Source organism: Rhinopithecus roxellana, chromosome 3 (assembly GCF_007565055.1).
Source record: "Rhinopithecus roxellana isolate Shanxi Qingling chromosome 3, ASM756505v1, whole genome shotgun sequence".
NCBI lineage: Eukaryota > Metazoa > Chordata > Mammalia > Primates > Cercopithecidae > Rhinopithecus > Rhinopithecus roxellana.
Window position 1 is genome coordinate 42,265,217 of NC_044551.1, and position 20,562 is coordinate 42,285,778.

General features: G+C 40.5%; 1 protein-coding gene across 5 annotated transcripts in view; it reads right to left on the reverse strand.

The window, feature by feature from the left end:
• The window catches only part of ABLIM3 (actin binding LIM protein family member 3), a 120,040-nt gene that overhangs the window by 59,722 nt on the left and 39,756 nt on the right, over positions 1–20,562 (reverse strand). For 4 of the 5 annotated variants that reach the window (XM_010386848.2, XM_010386847.2, XM_010386843.2 and 1 more), the window contains exons 3-5: positions 16,773–16,910; positions 3,105–3,288; positions 1,074–1,186 (exon numbers count right to left, since the gene is read on the reverse strand). In XM_010386848.2, coding sequence (XP_010385150.1) covers positions 1,074–1,186; positions 3,105–3,288; positions 16,773–16,910 — 435 coding nt within the window. The remainder of the gene's footprint in view (positions 1–1,073; positions 1,187–3,104; positions 3,289–16,772; positions 16,911–20,562) is intronic. The other variant, XM_030927479.1, reaches the window with a different exon arrangement.

Consider the following 20,562-nt stretch of genomic DNA (forward strand, 5'->3'; position numbering starts at 1 on the left):
CAGGGAAGCCCCTGGGAGCTAAGCCCTGCTGACTCCGGGTGATCTCTGCTCACTCTCTCTGGCTGGATGCAGCCCAGCATGCTGACTCTGCTGGTACCATGGCCAATAGCACCCTGCACCCGCACAGTGATGCAGCACAGGAGGCTAATGGGTTTTCATTGATTCTCTTGTTGAGGCCAGTGAGAGTGTCATATAACACGAAAGAACACTGGAGCCTAGTGTGGCTTACCAAGACCCAGGGGGCCAGGTCTATGTGTGTGTGGGCACGTGCAGCAGCAGTCTGCCAAGGGCATCTGGGAACAATGATTTAGACATCTTATCACTAGGCGCACTTGAGTGGAATGGACATCCCACAAATTAGAATGACCATTCTGAGGCACGCTCCTGGTCCTCAGTTTCCCTCCAAATCTGTGGTTGATGATAAAACATAACATTCATCATGGCATGACAGATGCTTCCTTTATCCCTAGATGGTGGTTCTGAATTTCAGGAATAGCAAATGAATTACCCAGGAAGCTTACTAGGAATGTTGGTTCCTAGGTTCCATCCCTAGAGGTGCAGAGTGAGCCCAGACATTTGCATTTTTACAAGTCCCACAGTGAAGCTGATGCAGTGGTCTATGGGACCCTCTAAAAGGCACTAACATGGCTCTTGTGGTTTGCTCCCAGGGCACCCCATACTACCTCTTCTGTAAGCCATGTCTGCCAATTCTTATTAGTGGAGTCAGTAAAAATTCAGAGCCACTAGTGAAAAAACATTTGATCAGCCCTATTGAGGTATCCGTGGGACATAAGATCAGGAACTCAGCTTGTCCCAGAGGAGACATACCATGTGGAAAATATGTGGCACTGGCTACCACTGTTTATGGCCAGGCAGCCCCTCTTCCCTGTATTGTGCTTGTGAAACTTGTGAGTCTGGGCCACATACCAACAGGGTCATGATGCAGGAGGCCTCCAGGTTGCGAGCCTCTCCTACTTCCCTCCAGGCCTGTGGGAGCAGTTGGCAGTGCTGGGAAAGGGGAGCCCAGGGAGATCACACCCATGGACAGGGAGATACCCATGGGGAGGACTCACGGCTTGGTCCACGAATCTTGATGGGCTTACTGCTGGCCATGGACTGGGAGCACGTTTGGCACACACATTCTTTACCGCTGAAGGTCACCTTGTCTCCAATGGGGAAAGGCTTCCTGCAAGTGGGATGAGGGAGAAATTCAACACACCCTCTTCTGAGGGATTCTGTAGCTGACCACACATGTGCTCAAAGCACTTTGGTAACACATACAGCTTGACTTCTAGAGCACCACGCAAATTCAAATGCTGTTCACAGTGACAGGCCAACTAAACTGTTCAATTAGGGGCCTGGTGGCAAGAACTGGAGCCCAGTTGGGGTGTTTGTGTATTTTGGGCAGATCATGATGCTTATCTGAGCTTACATGTCTGGGTTGTAAGAAGCAGAGGTTACTAACTCCTCATATACTTGTTCTCTCTCCTGGAAGGACCTTTTCCATCCCAATTTGATCTATTCCCATATGTCAAGGATTCATTCAACTCCCAAACTTACCAAAATTTCTTCCTTTTACTACTCAGGCATTTTTCAAAATCCCCCTTTCCAATAGGAAGTTTGTAAGTCTGTAAATAATCTCTTCCTCTCCTCCTCTGGATTTATTCAGTTTCCATGGCTGAGGAGTCTCAAATTGGTACAGGCTCTGCCTCCCTAACTAAATTATGAACCGTGTACAGAATCCCCGGCACCACCACGCCCACTGTTGAGCTGCTCTCGCCCATGCAGTGGGATGCCTGTTATGAGGACTCTGAGCACAGCACCTAACATTGGCTCCAGGGGCTCTCTTGCCCTTGTATCAGCACTGTGGCACAATGGAGGGAGCACTGGGTCAAGAGTCGGGGGAGCTGTGTTCTTATCGTGGCTCAGCCACTACCTTGTGGTAGAAAGACATCGCATGATCTTGGGGAGTCACCTCATCTCTCTGGGGCTTGACAGAAACCTCATATTGTACCATAGGAACCCTCTGTGCTAACCTCTGATGGGTCTGGGATTCCAGGGCTCAGGGCTCAGGTTTTAAGAGCTGGGTAGATGAATGAATTCCATGAGAGGATTACGTTTTCTTACACACTGTGTCATTAGTCTCAATCAGAAACTCTAGTTTTTCTAACTGGTAAGTGACTGGTGGTTATTTTGTGGGGAAAATAATTAATCTATACATTCCTTTCCCAATTAAAAAAATACATATATACTTTAATCATGCTTTACTTATGAGGTAATCAGAGCTATCCATTAACATTTAATGTATTTGTGGGCAGGGCTGAGCTTTCTTCATTTTTTCATCTCCTTAATGTGTTACTTGGCATTCAGTGGAGTCTTAATGTACACTTGCTGAATTAACAAGTGATGGAGATGCAGAGGGTGAAGCAGGAGGCAGTGATGAGCTCTGCATCCCAAGAGATGTCCCGAGAGCAGGTAGATGACTATCATCATGATAATGAAAGGAATAATAAAAACAGACACTCTCACATACTGGTCACTGAGCTAATGTCTTTGCATCATTATCTCATTAATCTTCAAGAAAACTCAGTGAGGTTGGATTGGCTTTGACCTCCATTTTACTGGTGGAGAAACTGAGGCTTACAGAGGTGGGGGTCACTTGCCAGGGTCACTCCAATGGCATGAAGTGGTGCCAGGATGATGGAGGAAGGCTATAAACAGACATCTCTGTCCCACCTGTGGATGAGGGTGTGGGAGGCTGGGCCTGATCCACAGTTTCCAAACTGAGTTCTGAGAGACTCAGTGGTTTCTGTGGGGGCCTTTTGAGAGGAATTGGGAGGCTGAGTTTGGAGGTACAGATCCTCACTCTGCCTATCACAGGACAAACCAGTGTTTTAGCTCAGATTGTATTTTATAAGAAAGATTCAGATATAACAGTGTTTGAAAACCACTGGCCCATCAGATCCCTCCACACTTGAGGTTCCAGAAATCTAAATGCCCAGCATAAAGCTTGTACACCCCAGAATTTCCTGGAAAAAGCCAGGTATTCCCCTGCCCTGGGGGCTTATGCAGAGGGTCCCAGTCCCTGCTGGTCACCTGCTCACCTGCACAAGCTGCACACGAAGCACTTGGGGTGGTAGGTGCGGCCCAGGGCCGAGATGACTTCGCCTGTGATAAAGTCCCGGCAGCTGTCACAGCGGGTGCCATAGAGTTGCTGGTAGTCCTGTGTGCAAATGTACTCCTGGTTCTTGAAGAAGAAGCCTGACTGGGCCAGACCACAGCCACATACTTGGGGAAACAAGGAGGAAAACAAGGAGGAAAACAACGGCAGTTTGAGTGCAGGGAGGGTCTGCAAGCAGAAGGTCCTCATCGGGGGAAAGGCTGGTGTCTGACTGTGTCATGAGTGGCCACAGAATGGTAGCATGTCAGACTTTACAGGCCTTTGGGGTCAGTATTCCTTAAAGAATGAACAGTAGGCCACTAGCATCAGTATCACCCCGAGAGCTTCTTACAATCCAGATGCCTGGGTCAGAATCAGACTTCCTGGGACTGAGGCCTGGGTATCTGCATTTGAACAGCACTCCCCGACCCCGGTAGGTTGACTCTGATGCACACTAAGAAGCACTGAGAAGCATTCCTCCCAATACGCAAATGAAAAGTTTAATGCCATGCGGCTCACGCAAGGCTGCACAGCTGGTGGAAATATGAATGTACTAAAAGAATCATTCAGTTAAACATTTCCTGGGTACTTCCTATGTGCATGATTCTGTGCCAGGTGAAGAGCAGTGTGGGGACCATATGCTCCAAATCCCAACCTGGAGATACCTTCGGATGGCAATGGGATGGATGATTTGAAGTCTAGAATCTGTGCTCACCATAGCCATAAGGAGTGAGGGGCGTCTATTCCCAGGCAGGAATAATAAAACACAATCCCTGAATTTCAAAGACCTAAAAATGCTGCAGAAAGAAGATCATATAGAAAAAAATGTCCCATATCGCCGGTGACGGGCCACGGAGCCAGAGCAAGCAGTAAGGACTGTGAATGAGGTAGAAGGAGGAAGCCTTGTCGGTTGCAAGGGATCATGGGAGGCTTTTCAGAGGAGGTAGCATCTCAGTTGAACACTAAAGGAACAGAATGAGCCAAAGCACAGAGGCAGGAAGGTGCAAGTGATATTTGATTTGTGTGAAGGCTAGGCGTAGGGGTGGTGTTTGTAGGAAGTGGTGAGAAGTAATGCAGGAAACGATTGTTCAGACCAGTTGGAGGAAGGCCTGGATCCAGTTTAAGAAGATTAGGTTTTGTAGGATACTGAGGAGCCATGGATGTTTTTTTCCCTAGTTTAGAAAAATTTAGAAAAATATCTCAAACACATATAAAAATGGGAGAAGACTGTAATAATTCTCCATCACTCAGCTGCAAAAATGAGCAATTGCATTGATGGCTTTTGAACAGAGATGCAACAGGATTTTACAAGGCGTTTCATAAAGTCTCTTGGAATATTCTTTTGGATAATAGGGAGAAATAAATGTAGGACAAAATAGAAAAACAGGTAGATTTTTAGGTGTTTGAACAATTGAATTATGTGAGATCCACCCCGACTTAGAAATATGAGATTTTCCTGTAAGGAGTTAAGTTGTGACATGAACACATGATGGGCAGAGCAGAAAGATGCAAAATTTCTTCCAAGGGAATAAATGGCTCGCAGGGCCACCAGAACTGTAGTAACCCACTGAATGTACCGATCAGCTAAAGCAAGGATGTGCCAGCCAGGAAGGGGGCTGGTTAGCAATCAGTAGAAGGCAACTGGAGGGCCCATTTAAATCTTGTCACCAGCTCCCCTGGTTCTGAGGCTGCTGTCTGATGGACTGACTTTCCACCTAGATTGCCTCTGAGAGGCCAGGTGCTGGCCAGGCCACCATGAAACAGTCCAACTCAAGGTCACACCTCTTGTCTACATTGATGAACAGGTATTCTGGCTTTCTACATCAGTTTCCTGAGGACTTGGTTAGTACAAGTCAGCTTTCTCAAGGGCGATCAATGATGGGAAAACCAATAAGATAGTTACCGAGCCTGTAAGTCTGAAGAGTCAGCCTGGAACTGAGTGAAAACACCCCAGCAAATACTACCTCACCTTTAACAGAGAAAGTTGTTTCACAAAAGCAGCCAGCTTAAAAATAAGAGAGAGTGCCAGGTGAATGCCAGGAATATTTCATAAGCGTTTGTTCACCTTTGGGGACTGGAGGCTTAAGGGGTGAGGCTGAGTGAGGAGGAGCCAGCTTCAGAAGTCACTGCATGGGGGGAACAGCTCAGGACAGTGGGAGACACAACGGTCTGAGAGTCAGACCACCCAACCTCTGGTCTCATCACTGAGTAGAACTGCCATGCTGTAAGTCTATGAGAAGAAAAGCTTCCTTTAGGGCTTACTCTACACCTAAACATTTTAAACTCAGTGTAGAGCATTGCTTGTGACCACTGACCCCACCCCTATGAAGAGGCAGGAGTATGGTGGAGACGATGGTGGTGGCAGAAATCTGGGAAAGGTTCATCTTCCAACAGGCATTATGAAAATTCATCACATCAAACAATGTCTGGTCTCACGAGCAGGCAAAGCCAGAGCACAGGCTGTTCTGGGCCGTGCAGGTGGTGGAGCAATTGACTTCATGGCTGTGAAATCAATTAGGTCATGGCCTACAACCTCACTGGAAACAGCTCCTGTTTTTTCCCTTTTTTTCTCTCCTTTGTCTCCCTTGCCAACTCCACCCCCAGAGCCACCTCTCCCAGTGGAGAAATCCAGGCGACCATAGGAAAACTTGGAACAATCAGTCCTCCATTTCTCCCAAGGAACTGAAGGAGGAAGTTTTTGGTAGAAAGGATGTAAAGGTTGATAAGTCTCTCAGGGGTTCCTGGAAATACAGCGGGGAGCACAGGGATGGAAGGCAAGCTGGACCAGCATGACAGATGGATCTGAGGCTGAGTGGAGCCAGACATTCAAATAACAGGAAAGCCATGGAGAGGGTTTGCAGTATGGAACTGATGTGGCAAGAATATACCTGGGGCAGTCGTTATTCTGTGAATCAAAAAAATGAAGTCCACCAATTAAAAAAAGCAGATCATATGGATTAACAATGGAATGGAATATTGAACGTTAAAACTGCTTTGAGCAAATCCAGTATAAATGCTCAATGTAAATATAAGGCCCAGAAGGAGGGCGTGCACACAGCCCTGGAATGTGTCAGTGAACAATGTGCTGTTTTGTAGGTTACTGGACCTTTGTCCATGGTCCTGTTCTAGCACTCAAGTGCTGGGAGATTTTGAAAAAGTTATCCCAGCTCTCTGGAGCTCATTTGTAAGATGAAGGGGCTGGGTGGTTAACTAAGGACACAGCTAGATCAGAAAGTCCAAGACTCTGTGATACAATTTTAGTGATTTTCAACTTTTCGAATGAGACTGGATTTTATGGAATTTCAAAATCCAAGAGTTAGAAGAGTCCCTGAGGGTGATCTAATTCATAATTTAGAACATTTCATTGTGAAATATACTATACATAGAGAAAATGTATAAAAAATATATGTACGGCTTAAAGAATAGTAAAATAACTCCCATGTACCCACTACTGAGTTTATGAAACAGAACACCGCCAATTCCTTAGAAGCCTCTCCTCTCCGTAAGAGCACCTCTGTCCCTTACTGTCCCTAATTATGTGTTTACCATTCCCTTGCTTTACTTTATAGTTTTACACCTGTGATGTATCCATCAACAATATTTTGTTTAGTCTGACCTGTTTTTGAGCTTTATGTTGATGGAGTCATATTGCAATTGTCCCATACCTGCTTCATCCCCTCAGTATTGTGTGTTGAGATTCATCCACATCAATGCATGTAACTGCTGTTCACTCATTTTCACTGCTGTGCTGTATTCCATTGCCTGAATACATCACAGTTGGTCTACTCCACTGCTGAAGGGCATTTGAGCTACTTGCAGTTTTTTGTGGGGTGATGTCTCACTGTTTTCCAAAGAGCTTTTCCTATTTACCTTCCCACCAGCAGTTCCCACTGATATATATCATCAACAGTACTTAGTAATATCTGACATATTTGGTCAACATAGTGGATGTGAAATGATACCATTTATAATTTTGTGATTTCAAATTTCATTTGCCTAATGATTAATGAAATTGAGAATTTTTTTCAAGTGTTAAAATACTTGCTAATGTTTTTTGCTCATTTTTTAAATTTTAGACTTGTAGAAATTCTTAATATATTTTGGAAATCAATCCTTTTTCAGTGTTTTATTACAAATATCTTCTGCAATTTGGGGCTTGCTTTTTGCTCCCCTTTTCTTGTTTTTGGATGAACCAAAGTTCTCAGCTTTTATGCTGCTGAATTTGTGAATCTTTTCCTTTACGGATTGCCCTTTCTGTGTCATGTTTCAGAAATTATTCTCTACCCTGAAATCCTAAAAGATATCTCCTATATTGTCTTCTAAAATTTTATTGAGCTGCCTTTCATAGTAAAACTGTTAATCTACCTGGAATTGACTTTAGGGAATGATATACAGTAGGGATCTGATTTTCTCCCACATGGATAATTAATCACCTCAGTATCATTTATTAAGCAGTCTAATCTTTCCCCACTGATCTGCAAAAAGCAAGTTTCCATATATATGGAAGTTTGTGTTTGGTTCTATATTCAGTTCCATTGGTCTATTGATCTCTCCTTAATCCAAGATCACACGGTCTTAATAGGTTTTAATAACAAACGATGATGTCTGGCAGGACAGGCCCTCTTGCTTTGTTGTTCTTTAGGAATGCTTTGATTATGCCTGGCCTTTGTCAAGAATAGAATTTTGACCGATTTCTTAATTTCTATGGAAAGCCTTATGGAATGTATTAGAATTGTTTTGAATATATAGTTCAACCAGAGTAGAACTGTCATCTTTTTGATATTTCTATCTTTCTATCAGAGAACTTAGCATATTAAAAAGTTATTTAGGTCTTTAATGTCTTTCTTATGATATTCTATAAATTTAACAATTTTATAATTTTTATCTTATACAACTTTATAAAATTTATTTCTAAATTAAACTTTTTTTCTTGTTCAGGTAAATGGTGTCTTGATTGTTAATGGTGAATACAAATGCAATATTTTTTTTCTATATTTATTCTGTATTTAGTAACCTTAATAAACTCTTATTGACTTTCTTTTTAGTATTATTATTTCAGAATGTATCTCTAAAATATTAGGACTCTTTAAAAAAGCCAACCACAATAATCTAAAAGCATTGAAAATAATGTCTATTAAGGCATTATCAAGTCAGTGCGTTCAAGTTTTTCCAATTATCCCGTTCTTGTTTCCTTTTCTTTTTTTTGTTTTAGTGATTAGTTGTTTGAATAAAAATCTATCAAGGTTCACACATTGCATTTGTTTGATGTACCTCTTAAGTCCATTAATTGCTAGTTATTTTTCCTTCTTATTTTCTCCTTGCAATGTATTTATTAAAGAAAGACACTGAGTCGTTTCTGCAGTTAGGATCTCACTGATTGTACCCCTATGTTGTTGGTTAACTTGTTCCCCTCTCTTTTACATTTTCTATAAATGGTGGTTATATCCAGAAACTTGAAATTCAGGTCTGATTTTTTTTTCTTTTTAGGAATAATACTACACTGATGTTCTGCACATCTATGATTTGGGGTGGTGGTGTTGGTGAGTAGAAATGGCTACTGATGATCATTGCTAGATACATTATTTCATTACAACTTTGCAAAATTAAAATATTCTAATGATTTAATTCTTCATTTATTAGGTGGAGTGTTTCTTTTTCTTTTCTTTTTTTTTGTGAGACGGAGTCTCGCTCTGTCGCCCAGGCTGGAGTGCAGTGGCGCGATCTCGGCTCACTGCAAGCTCCGCCTCCCGGGTTCACGCCATTCTCCTGCCTCAGCCTCCCAAGTAGCTGGGACTACAGGCACCCGCCACCTCGCCCGGCTAGTTTTTTGTATTTTTTAGTAGAGACAGGGTTTCACCGTGTTAGCCAGGATGGTCTCGATCTCCTGGCCTCGTGATTCGCCCGTCTCGGCCTCCCAAAGTGCTGGGATTACAGGCTTGAGCCACCGCGCCCGGCCGACTATTTTAATTCTTAAGATTGTTCATTTGTATATTTTCTCCCACTACTTGAATAATTTTCCCAGAATTTTGTCTATTTTACTTGTATTTTTAAAGAATCAACTTTTGTTTTGTTAATCCTGTCCATTGTGTGTTTTTTCTTTGATTAATGTCTACTATATTATTTCCTTCCTTCTATTTTACTTGGATTCGTTCTACTCTTCAAACTTTTTGAGTTGAACACTTGGTTCATTAATTTTCAAACTTAATTCTTTTCTATTGTGATAATTTAAGGCTACACATTTTCCTCTGAGTACCACTTTAAACTACATTTTATAATGCTAGTTTTTGATACATAGTATTTTTGTTATCTTTCAGTTTCAAGTGTTTTCTGATTTTCTTTAAGATTTTGCTAACCATGCCATCTTTCATCTCAGTTCTGCCATCTGGGGATCATGTTTCTTCTGCTTACAGAACATATTTTTAAATTTCATTTAATGAGAGTTTGTTGTTGGTAAATTCAGTTTTTAAAAATCTAAACATGTTTTTACTTTGCTTTGGGTCTTTTATTTTAACAGTTTTTGTTTTTTTTGTTTTGAGACAGGGACTCGCTCTGTCGACCAGCCTGGAGTGCAATGGCGTGATCACAGTTCACTGCAACCTCCGCCTCCTGGGCTCAAATGATCCTCTCACCTCAGCCTCCTGAGTAGCTGGGACTACAGGCATGTGCCACCACGCCCAGCTAATTTTTGTATTTTTTGTAGATAGAGGTTTTGCTATGTTGCTCAGGCTGCTCTCAAACTCCTGGGCTCAGGTGATCCGCCTGCCTCAGCCTCCCAAAATGCTGGGATTACAGGTGTGTGCCAGTACCGCACCCAGTCCATTTTAACAGTTTTAATGAGATACAATTCACAAGTCATATAATCCAACAATTTAAAATGTACAATTCAACCATTTCTTAGCATATTCACAAAGTTGTGCAATCATTACCACTATCTAATTCCAGAACGTTTTCATCACCTCCAAAACAAGCCACAAACCCATTAGAAATCACTCCTTATCTTCCTCCAACTACCCCCAACCCTAGAAAACCATGAATCTGCTTTCTGTCTTTATATAATTTGCCTGTTTTGAGCATTTCATACATATGAAATCCTACAATATGTAGCCTTTTGTGACTGTTTTCTTTCACATGTTTTCAAGGTCTATTCCCATTGGAGCATTAATTAGTATTTCATTCCTTTTTATTGCTAAATAGTATCCCTCTGTGGGGATAGATCACATTTTATTTATCCATTCATTGATTGATGAAGATTTGAGTTTTTCTACCTTTTGGCTATTATGAATAATGCTGCTATGAACATTCATGTATATATTTCTGTGTGAACATGTATTTTTATTTCTCTTGAGTATATACTGAGGAGTGGAATTTGGAATTGCTGGGTCATATGGTAACTCTACATTTCATCTTTCGAGGAACTGCCAGACTATTCTCCCAAGTAGCTGCACCATTTTACATTCCTTTCTACCAGCAATGTATGAGAGTTCTAATGTCTCCACATCCTCATCAACACTAGTTATCTATCTTTTTGATTATAGCCATTCTAGTAGATGTGAAGCGGCATCTCATTGTGGTTTGATTTGCATTTCTTTGATGGCTAATGATGTTGAGCATTTTTTTATGTGCTTATTGGACATTTGTATAACTTCTCTGGATAAATGTCTATTCATATCCTTTGCCCATTTTGAAATTAGGTTATTTGTCTTTTTATTATGCAATTGTAAGAATTCTTTATATAGCCAAGACACAAATATTTTATCAGATTTATACTTTGCAAATATTTTCTCCTATTCTGTGGGTTGTCTTTTCACATTCTTGATAGTGTATACTGAAGCGCAAAAGTTTTAAATTTTGATAATATCTAATGAATATACTTTTCCTTTGTTGCTTGAGCTTTTGGTGTCATATGTAAGAAGGTTTTGCACAACTCAAGATCACAATGATTTACTTTTATATTTTTTTCCTAGGAGTTTCTCAATTTTACCTTCTAAATTTAGGTCTTTGATAAATTTTTAGTTAATTTTTATGTATTGTAAAGAAAGAGTTTGACTTCATTTTTTGCATATGAATATTCACTTTTCCAAACACCTTTTGTTGAAAGGACCATTCTTTCCCTCTTGAATTATCTCAACAGCCTTGTTGAAAATTAACCAACCATAAATATAAGAGTTCATGTTTATATTTTGGATAGTATTCATTTCTATGCCTATCCTTGTGCTAGTACCACCCTATCTTGTTTATTATAGCCTTGTAGCAAATTTAAAAGTGGGAAGTGTGAGTTCTCCAACTTCGTTCTTTTTAAAGATTGCTTGGCTATTCTATGTCCATCCCTTGAAATTCCATATGAATTTTAGGATCAGACCATCCATTTCGGCAAAGAAGCCAGCTGAGATTTTGAGAGGGATTGCATTTTCTATAGACTGAATTGTGTCCCCACCCCCAATTCATATGTCGAAGTCCTGACCTCCAACATCATAGTATTTGGAGATGGGCCTTTGTGAGATAATTAGGTATAGATGAGATCATAAGGGTGGGGCCCTCATGATGAGATTAGTGCTCTTATAGCAGGAGACACTAGAGAATTTGCTGACTCTCCCTCTCCCTTTCACTCTGCGAAGATGCAGCAAGACGGCAGCCATCTGCAAGCCAGTGCTTCCATCTTAATAATAAGTCTTTTGATTTATGAACAAGGGGCACCTTTCCATTTGTTTAGGCCTTCTTTAACATTTTGTAGTTTTCAGAGTACACATTTTGAACTTCTTTTGTTAAATTCATTCCTATGTATTTCTTCGATGCTATTGCCAATGGAACTGTTCTCTCAATTTTATTTTCAGATTTTTTATTGCTACTGTATGGAAATAGAATTGATTTTGGTATTTGATCTTATATCTTGAAATCTTAATAAACTTATTAGTTCTAATAAATTTTTAGTATTCCTTGGGATTTGCTGTATAAGATCATGTTATGTGCAAATAGAGATAGTTGTACCTCTTCCTTTTTAATCTGGATGCCTTTTATTTCATTTTCTTCCTTAATTAACCTAGCACTAACCTGAAATGCAATGTCAAATAGAATTGGCGAGAGCAGACACCCTTGTCTTGTTTTTGATCTTACAGGGAAATGTTATATATAAGTTTCCGTGCCGCAAAAGGAATAGCACCTAGAATATACAATTTTCTTTTTAATTCTCAGCAAGGCAAGTTACTTCTGTAGCTGGGTGCACCCTTATAGATGGAGCAAAGGTGAGGGTGCACTTGGACAAGGGAGGGGAAGGGGTTCTTATCCCTGAGGCATGTGGCCCCTGCTGCTTTGTGGTTCCCCTATTGGCTAGGGTTAGACCGCACAGGCTAAACTAATTCTGATTGGCTAATTTAAAGAGAATGACGGGGTGAGTGCATTGGCGGCAGTCACGGCAGAGCAGGTAGCAGGTAATCTGAATGAGCTAGAGTGGAGCATGTGATCAGAATGAGTTAGGGTGGTGCAGGGGATCCGAATGAGTCAGGGTGGAGTAAGTAATCTGAATGAGTTGGGGTGGAGTAGGTAATCTGAATGAGTCAGGGTGGAGTAGGTAATTGAAAAAGGTTGCTTTACAAGGAAGTTAAGTTTAAAACTAGAAGGCAAAGAATTGAACATACTGACGTATTAATTCTTTGAAAAGAAATTTAGAACTCATATCTAACAGAAACATTCAGTCTTTCACCATTAAGTATAATCTTAGTTGTAGGTTTGTCTTTGTTCTAGAAAGATAGTTTTGCTGAACACATAATCTTTCCTTGATAGTTATTTCTTTTAGTACATTAAAGATACTCTTCTGCTGTTTTCTAGTTTCCTTGCTGCTATTGAAAAGTCAGCTGTCGGTCCATTTACCATTTATATGCAGATGATTTGTCTTTTCTCTCTGGCTACTTTTAAGATTGGCTCTTTGATGATCTGAGGTTTTACTCTGGTATGCGTAGGTGGATTTCTTTTAAATTTTCCTTCAGGAATTTATTAGGTTTTCTGGATTCAAGGATATGTGTCTTTCAACAGCTCTAGAAAATTCATAGCTGTTGTCTCTTCAAATATTGTCCTCCCACTCATGTTCTCTTTTATGTATCCCCAGAACTCTGATTAGAAATACATGTCAGGACCTCTCACTATATTCTCCATATATTAGCTTCTTTTTTTTTTTTTTTTACCACCTTCTCATATTTTTGATCTATTATCTGTATAACATTTTTTGGATGAAATCTTCTGATTTATTATTTCTTTCTTCAGCAACATCTAATCTGCTATTTAATTTATACATTGAATTTTTAATTTCAAAGATTATGTATTTCTGTTTTTAGAAGTTTTATTTGTTTCCTTTTCAAATCTTCTGTACTATTTCTTATAATGTACTGTTGGGTTTTTTGCTCATATTTTCTAGCTTGTTTAAATGTATCAATATAATTATTATGTAATGACAGAAAATTTCAATATACAAAGACATTGAGGTTCTGATTCTGTTCGCCATTGTTTCTGCTGGCTCTCACTCCATTATAATTCGTATGTTTTTGACTGACTGTGAGTTACTCATTTTCATAATAACGCTATGTGTGGAAAGTCTTTGAGGCCTGGAATAAAGTTGAGTTCCTCCGAAGAGGAGTATCATTTGCTTTTGCCATTTGCCAAGCAGGAGACTGCTGTAACTTAGATTTTTTGCTTGACTCTATTGTATATTTTATATATTGTTATAAATTTTTATTATAAATGTACATGAATAAAGGGTGGATTATGGACAGATACTTTCATAAACAATTTTTCATAATTTTTTTTTTTTTAGACGGAGTCTCACTCTGTCACCAGGCTGGAGTGCAGTGGCGCGATCTTGACTCACTGCAACCTCCACCTCCTGGGTTCAAGCGATTCTCCTGTCTCAGCCTCCCGAGTAGCTGGGACTACAGGTGTCTGCCACCACACACAGCACATTTTTGTATTCTTAGTAGAGATGGGGTTTCACCATGTTGGCCAGGCTGGTCTTAAACTCCTGATCTCATGACCCTCCTGCCTTGGCCTCCCAAAGTGCTGGGATTACAGGAGTGAGCCACTGTTTTATTCCCTTCTACCCAGTGCCAAAGTTGGAACAGGCAAGTTTCCTTGCTCTCTCCTTCTCCAGAGCCAGTTTATTTCTTATCCTTCATACACCGAGAACATTTTTTTCAGGGGGAAACAGCTGTATATATAGGTCTCCTATTGGATTCCCACTTTGAGTAGATGCTAAGCTTTGCCTCCTGTTCTCCATGATCCATTTAGACAACAGAGTAAAAGCTCAAGGTCTCCAAGGTTTAAGATAAACTATCAGGATGAAATAAGGCATTGGGAGTCAGAGCAGGGTTTCTGTTTCCATTTTTAACCTTTGTAGATTCCTTCCTTTCATGTCAGCACAGCAGTGCATGTTAAAAGAGTTGTAAAAGAAATTCATAAAAATTTTAGATTCTTTAGATGAGAAAACTATCTAATAGGGTACTTAATTGTCATGTTGATTACTGTTGGAAATAAAAATCCTCTCATTTGTTTTACCTTTAAGCAAATGGACATTGAAAATATTCAGAAAAATGTTGGTCTATTTTTTTCCCCCTTAAAATCTACATTGAAAGAGATTCCACAAACTCTGTGTGGTAAATGTGAAAATGGTCACATTATCCCTTTGTGCATTAACACCCTTGAAACCTGATGCTGCAGATTCCCTACAAAAGGCAAAGTTTATTTCTCCGTGACGTTGAATCTGGGTTGGCCATTTGGCTTGTTTTGGCCAACAGCAGGACATTAAGCTGAGGTTTGAAAAGGTCTTACCTATTAAAGCTTGTTCTCTCTTTGTACTTGGAGCTCTGAGACTACCATATGAACAAGCCGAAGCCAGCCCACTGGAGGATGAGAAGCTATGTGGAGACACCCGGGTTAGCAGCTTGCCAACCACTGCCAGCAGACCCACCCGCTGACTGCATATCATCGTGATGAGGCCAGTACAGATAAGCAGAGCTAGAAACTGGGAAACGCTGCCCAGCCAACCCAGAGAATCATGAGCTAAATAAATGATTGGTTTAAGCTATTAAGTTTTTGCTTAAGTAAAAGGTAACTGATAAATTCTCTTAAGAATATAATCACATAACTATATCCTTAACCACTTTGGAACAATTTCCTTGTCTTTACCCTTTGTCCTACCTCAATTTCAGAGGGTGTAAAAATAATTACTCACCAAGATATTCTTGCAGTTCAACTTATACTAAAGGGGTTTGCCAATACTCAATATAAAATTGAAATCACACCAGTTAAAATGTATCCCGTATATGCCTCTATAAACAAATCAGGAAATATGAATAAGTAATTTGTTTGCTCAGTGCAGAGTCTAGTTAGATCATGAAGAAAGCAGTTCAGGATTTTCACAATGGCAGGGGAAGTCACTCTCAGGTGCATGAGACTGAGGCAGTTACTGATATAAAAAGAACCGGGGGTTTCAACTGACATTAAATTCAATATAAGCTGGTGGTGTGAAGTGGCTCCTCAGGAAGTCAGTTCAATATCAGTTACATCAACGGAAATGTAGTCCTTTGTATTTGCCAGACCTCGAAAACTGTGATCTGTTCTGAGTATCATACTTTAAGAACGACAGTGACACACTAGAATGGATCAAAGAGGAAGACTCCAGGACGATGACACTGTTGGAATCATTTAAGATGAGACGCAATTTAAGGACCTGTGACATAGTTTGACATGGGGAAGACCTGGATACGAGTATCTGAAGAGCAGTCAAAGGGAAAAGCAAATACAAAGTATTCTTCAGACTATATGAGGACAAATCTAAGATCAACAATAAAGTTACACATTTTGGGTCAAACATTTTCTAAACCCACAGGGCAATCCAACATTAGAATGGTCGATCTGTGGAGCAGGGAAGCCTGAACGAGGTCAAGATGGGGAGGCTGGAGAGATGTTTGTAGGGACATTGTGGAAGGGCATGTTGCCCCCAGGCCAGAGGGCTCTCTGTGCTCTTTCAGCTGAGTCCCTTTTCCTGCTGCTAATTATCTGTCTTCTTTAGGAACTCTTAGCTCAGTTGAGTCTAGGATTATATAAATTAGCCTCGTATACGCTGTAACAATGAAAGGTGACCTAACAGCTATGTGCTCCCAAATTACAAACCTTACCAAGGTCAAGATGTCTCTTCTCCCTTGTTAAATGTAACCTTTGAAGATTGCCACACTGTCGTAGAATAGGTACTCAGCTCAAAAAAAAAAAAAAAAAAGCATCTTGAGTTTTATCCAAGATAGTTTGCACTTTTATTTGCTCTCACATTGATTTATAGGCACAAACCAGGAGTCTTTTCCAATGAGTAAGTTAAGTTTGCAGGATAGTCTTTTTCCTTCCGGGTCAGCACCTGCCCCTCCAAAGTTACCAGGATCCTTGTCTCCCTTACGTACCAACACACTGCCCTCATTCTAAGGGAGAATCTCCTAAGAAGAGGCTCAGGGAAAGTCTCTTTAGGTTTTTGTAGATGTTCCAGCTGCCTATGTTTGTCCTTTCTGCCCCTGAGACATGATCTGGTGGTGCAAGAATGGTCAGGAATCTAAGAAGAGGGTGGGGGAGCTGAGCCTCCTACCTTGACAGGTGAAGCATCTGATGTGGAAGTGGATGTTGTGCACGCGGACCACTTCCCCTTTGCAGGTGTCTCCACAGCGGTAGCACTGGATGACATTGGAGCTGCCCCGTGGATTATAAGGATTCTGCTGATAAGGAACTGTAAGAGAAACAAAGAGATCACTATCCAGAGGCCCTGATTCTTTGCAAAGTCTGCTGCAAGCCATTATCATAACTGTAGCTGGAAGAAAAAGCTGAAGGGGAAGAAATGATGTGCAAAGTATCTTCAATTCATCATCAGGATGACTGCCAAGCTAAGGTAGCACTGAGTGTTATGAGTCATGTCCATAGACCTCCTTAAGCAAGCAAGGACTTTTGAGCGAGCATAGCCTTTCCTTGCAAGAACACAAGCCAAATCCCTGAATGAAGACAAATAAGAAGACATAGAGTATTTCAAGGTAAATTATCAGAAATACCATCTTTTGAGTAAGCTTTAAATTAAAATTAGGCCCCAAACTTGTCCAAGGGAATTTGGGACTTGCAATTGACTCAGAAGTTTCAAAGAAGTGGGTGACTGACCCTGCCTCCAAATGGCTTTTGAGTTAAGCAAGTTACAGCCCCTCTCTGGGCCTAAATTTTCATGTCTATCAAATGAGGGTGGTCAAAGGTAGCACAGACTTTTATAAGGAAGGCATGAAGGGAACGGGAGGCACTCTGGCTGGAGGGAGGCTAACAAGGGAACTCATCTCAAAGCTGCCTTTGAACAGCACTTTCCATAAGACTGGGAAAATGTTACATGTATATAATTAAGAAAAAAATACTGGTGGAGATTATGAAAGGGTTGAAGTCACTGGGAGCTGCAGTTGAGTGGCCAGCATTTGATGATGCTTAAGAGTTCTACTAGCTTATTGGGTCTATTATTCTCTTGCTAAGACCATCTCCAGTTTTAGTATATGTGCTGCCAAAGCGAGAATGCTAAGACCATTTCATGGCTACTTTTCTAGATATCCTTTTCTGAGATACACTTGGCTTGGCCATTGTAAAATCTAGTCATCTGATATTTCATTAGGCACCTGCCTAGAGCACAAAATCTCATGGTTGGAAGGAATGTTGGTAACTGTCTGGTTTGATCTCATTATGCATAAGCTGTTGAGGTAACTTTGCCACTGAGAAACCTACTCTTCTCTCTTATAGAAAACCCCTGTGGCACTGGGGAGAGAATTACTTATTTCTTCAATTCTCACTCAAAGTTGAAGGAATAGTCCAAAAACTTCTGCTCATACCTTATTAGGAGAAGGCTCACTCTTGTCCTGGTAATAAAGATAACCACCTGATTGAGGGGGAATTGGTACCTATCATTTATGTATGTAGACTTCCTGGATAAACTCTGAATAAGTATATCAAAAATCAATCTGGACTCACAGCAACCTTGAACTACAAAGGAATTTAGAGCTCACCTACTTTGGGGATTCTTGACCCTGTGTGGTAGTTATGCCTGTTCACTGGAAATTTGAAGCTTTTCTTCCAGGCACATGGAGGATTACACATGGTGACTTGCTTGGCAGTGAAATGTGAATTGAAATTGTGCATGTCCCTTCCAATTGGAAGCCTTAGGAGCCAGTATGTGATCTGCTATATTGCCTTTTCCCTAACCCAGCAATGAATGTTACCCCAGATGGTGTGCAGGATGCATCAGCTTGGATCCAGATTGAGGAGTCATGGAACAGAACTCCAAACTAAGCTATCATAAACCTCTATCATGAGCAAGAAGAAATCTCTGTTGTCATTGCCTCTGAGACTGCAGCATAACCTCGGTCTGACACTTATCTTTAATTAAATTTAGTGTTATGTACATTATCTTGTAGCTCTGTTCATATTCTCAAAGAGGTCTATGATCTCCAAAACTGATCTCATCTGCCCTCCTCATTTTAAAGAGGAACAGGAAATCAGGACTTCTGATCATCTCCCATTTATAGGTATCCTGAATCACAAGCATGCTATAGGGCAAAGAGCTGGTTGCTTAGCACTGAAATGGTGGCTTCTGACAACTTTGCTAACTGGGGTGGAAGAATAATATACTTCTCACAATCTTTCTTTCATGGAGTTTATGCACATTATTCATCTATTTTTCTCTGTCTTAAATTTAAGACAAAAATCAAACGAATCAGCTACTTAACTAAATCATTAATTAACTCATTAAATAGGTCAATACATGCAAAATATTTCAAAAACTGCATTAAGTGCTCCACAAACGTTCACTGGTATCACGGCCATCACATCCCCCCTACAGCTCTAAGCAATCCTTCCCCACCCCCTAGAATGTTCATAAATATTCTCTTTAATCTTATTTTCTTTTCTTTTTCTGATTCTCACTCAATGTTCCCTGGAAAATATTTCACTCTCTCTTCTGCCCTGAATTTGTGAGAAAAATATAGATTCTGTTTATATGAGCAGTGTGGTGATCTACCATTGCCAAGGGAAACAAAGCTGTGAGTCTGAAAATAAAATAAGAACGAATAGTACAATCATCACCATTAATGCTGAGAGCTCTTAGAAGTCTCCAACAGTCCCTCCAGGATCACTGCACAAACTTTCATCTACCTCCTCTAATTCAACCTGTCTTATTGTTCAAGAGTCAACTTCTAAGATCAATTTGATTTTTTCTAATTGGATTTGATTTTCTGGGAAAGTGGATTTGTAAGCATGGTCTTCCATCAGAACTCAGTCTTTGAACCATCCGGATAAAAAAGTGTAAAATCAGAGTGAGGGGAATGGATTTGGAAAATACAATTTTCTGGGGCTGAAGTAGTGATGGGACCCCAGCCCTAACCCTGCTGCATCCCCTCAAGAGAAGGATGCTGCTTTGCTGACGCTGCATGTGGCCAGAGCTCTAGGAATGTCTGATGTTTGTAAATAGTCCCATAAGCAAAAATTCATACATTGTTGGTGTGAGTTTTTCCAGATTGCTGATGTAAGCTGTGATTATAAAAGAACAGTGTTATAACAAGATTTGAGCTCACAGGTGTGGCAAGACCTTTCCTCATGCAGACTGGAAGTAGGAACTCTGGGTGTCAAGGGAAGCTAGGATGGGATATGCCACATCCCTGCTCCTGCCCTGTAAGCCAACTCATTTCCAGTAAGATTTTATATTCTTGGCTAATTAAATCAGAAACTTAATCTAACATTGTTCTGTGTGTGTGTGTACGTGTGTATTGGGGGTGTGTGTATACTTCTTCCTACCAATCTATAACTGCCCTGAAACATTAAAAATTGTTGATTTTCTGCCAGTTATAATTTCCACTAATTTTTATTTCAGAAAATGCAAAGTTTCAGTCACATGATTTATAACATTTTTCTTATGCGTGAATGCCTTTTGAATTCCAAATTTGCTTACACATAAATATTTGAACTACCTTTTATGTTAGAAACTGCCTACCCTTGAGAGCAACATTTGAGACTAGTCACAAGCCTCAAAGGACATTAGCTCTGCTCATTTGTGAGACAATCCATGAAGCTGCCACGTTTAGACCTTATGGATTATGTGATCAATTTCTGAAATGCATGCAGAGAACCTCTGGCTTCTTTTTACATTACTGGCCAATAAAGGGTGCCCAAGACAGACATTCCCAGTTACTAGCCCTTAGTGTCATCTACTAGAACATTCTGAGATGATAGACATGTTCCAGAGATCTAAGTTGTCTAACATAATAGTCACAGGTGACCACTGGGTCACCTGTGTAACTAGTGTGACTGTAACTAGTGTGACTGAGTAACTTAATTTAACTAGTAACTAGTTATGTATGTAACTAGTG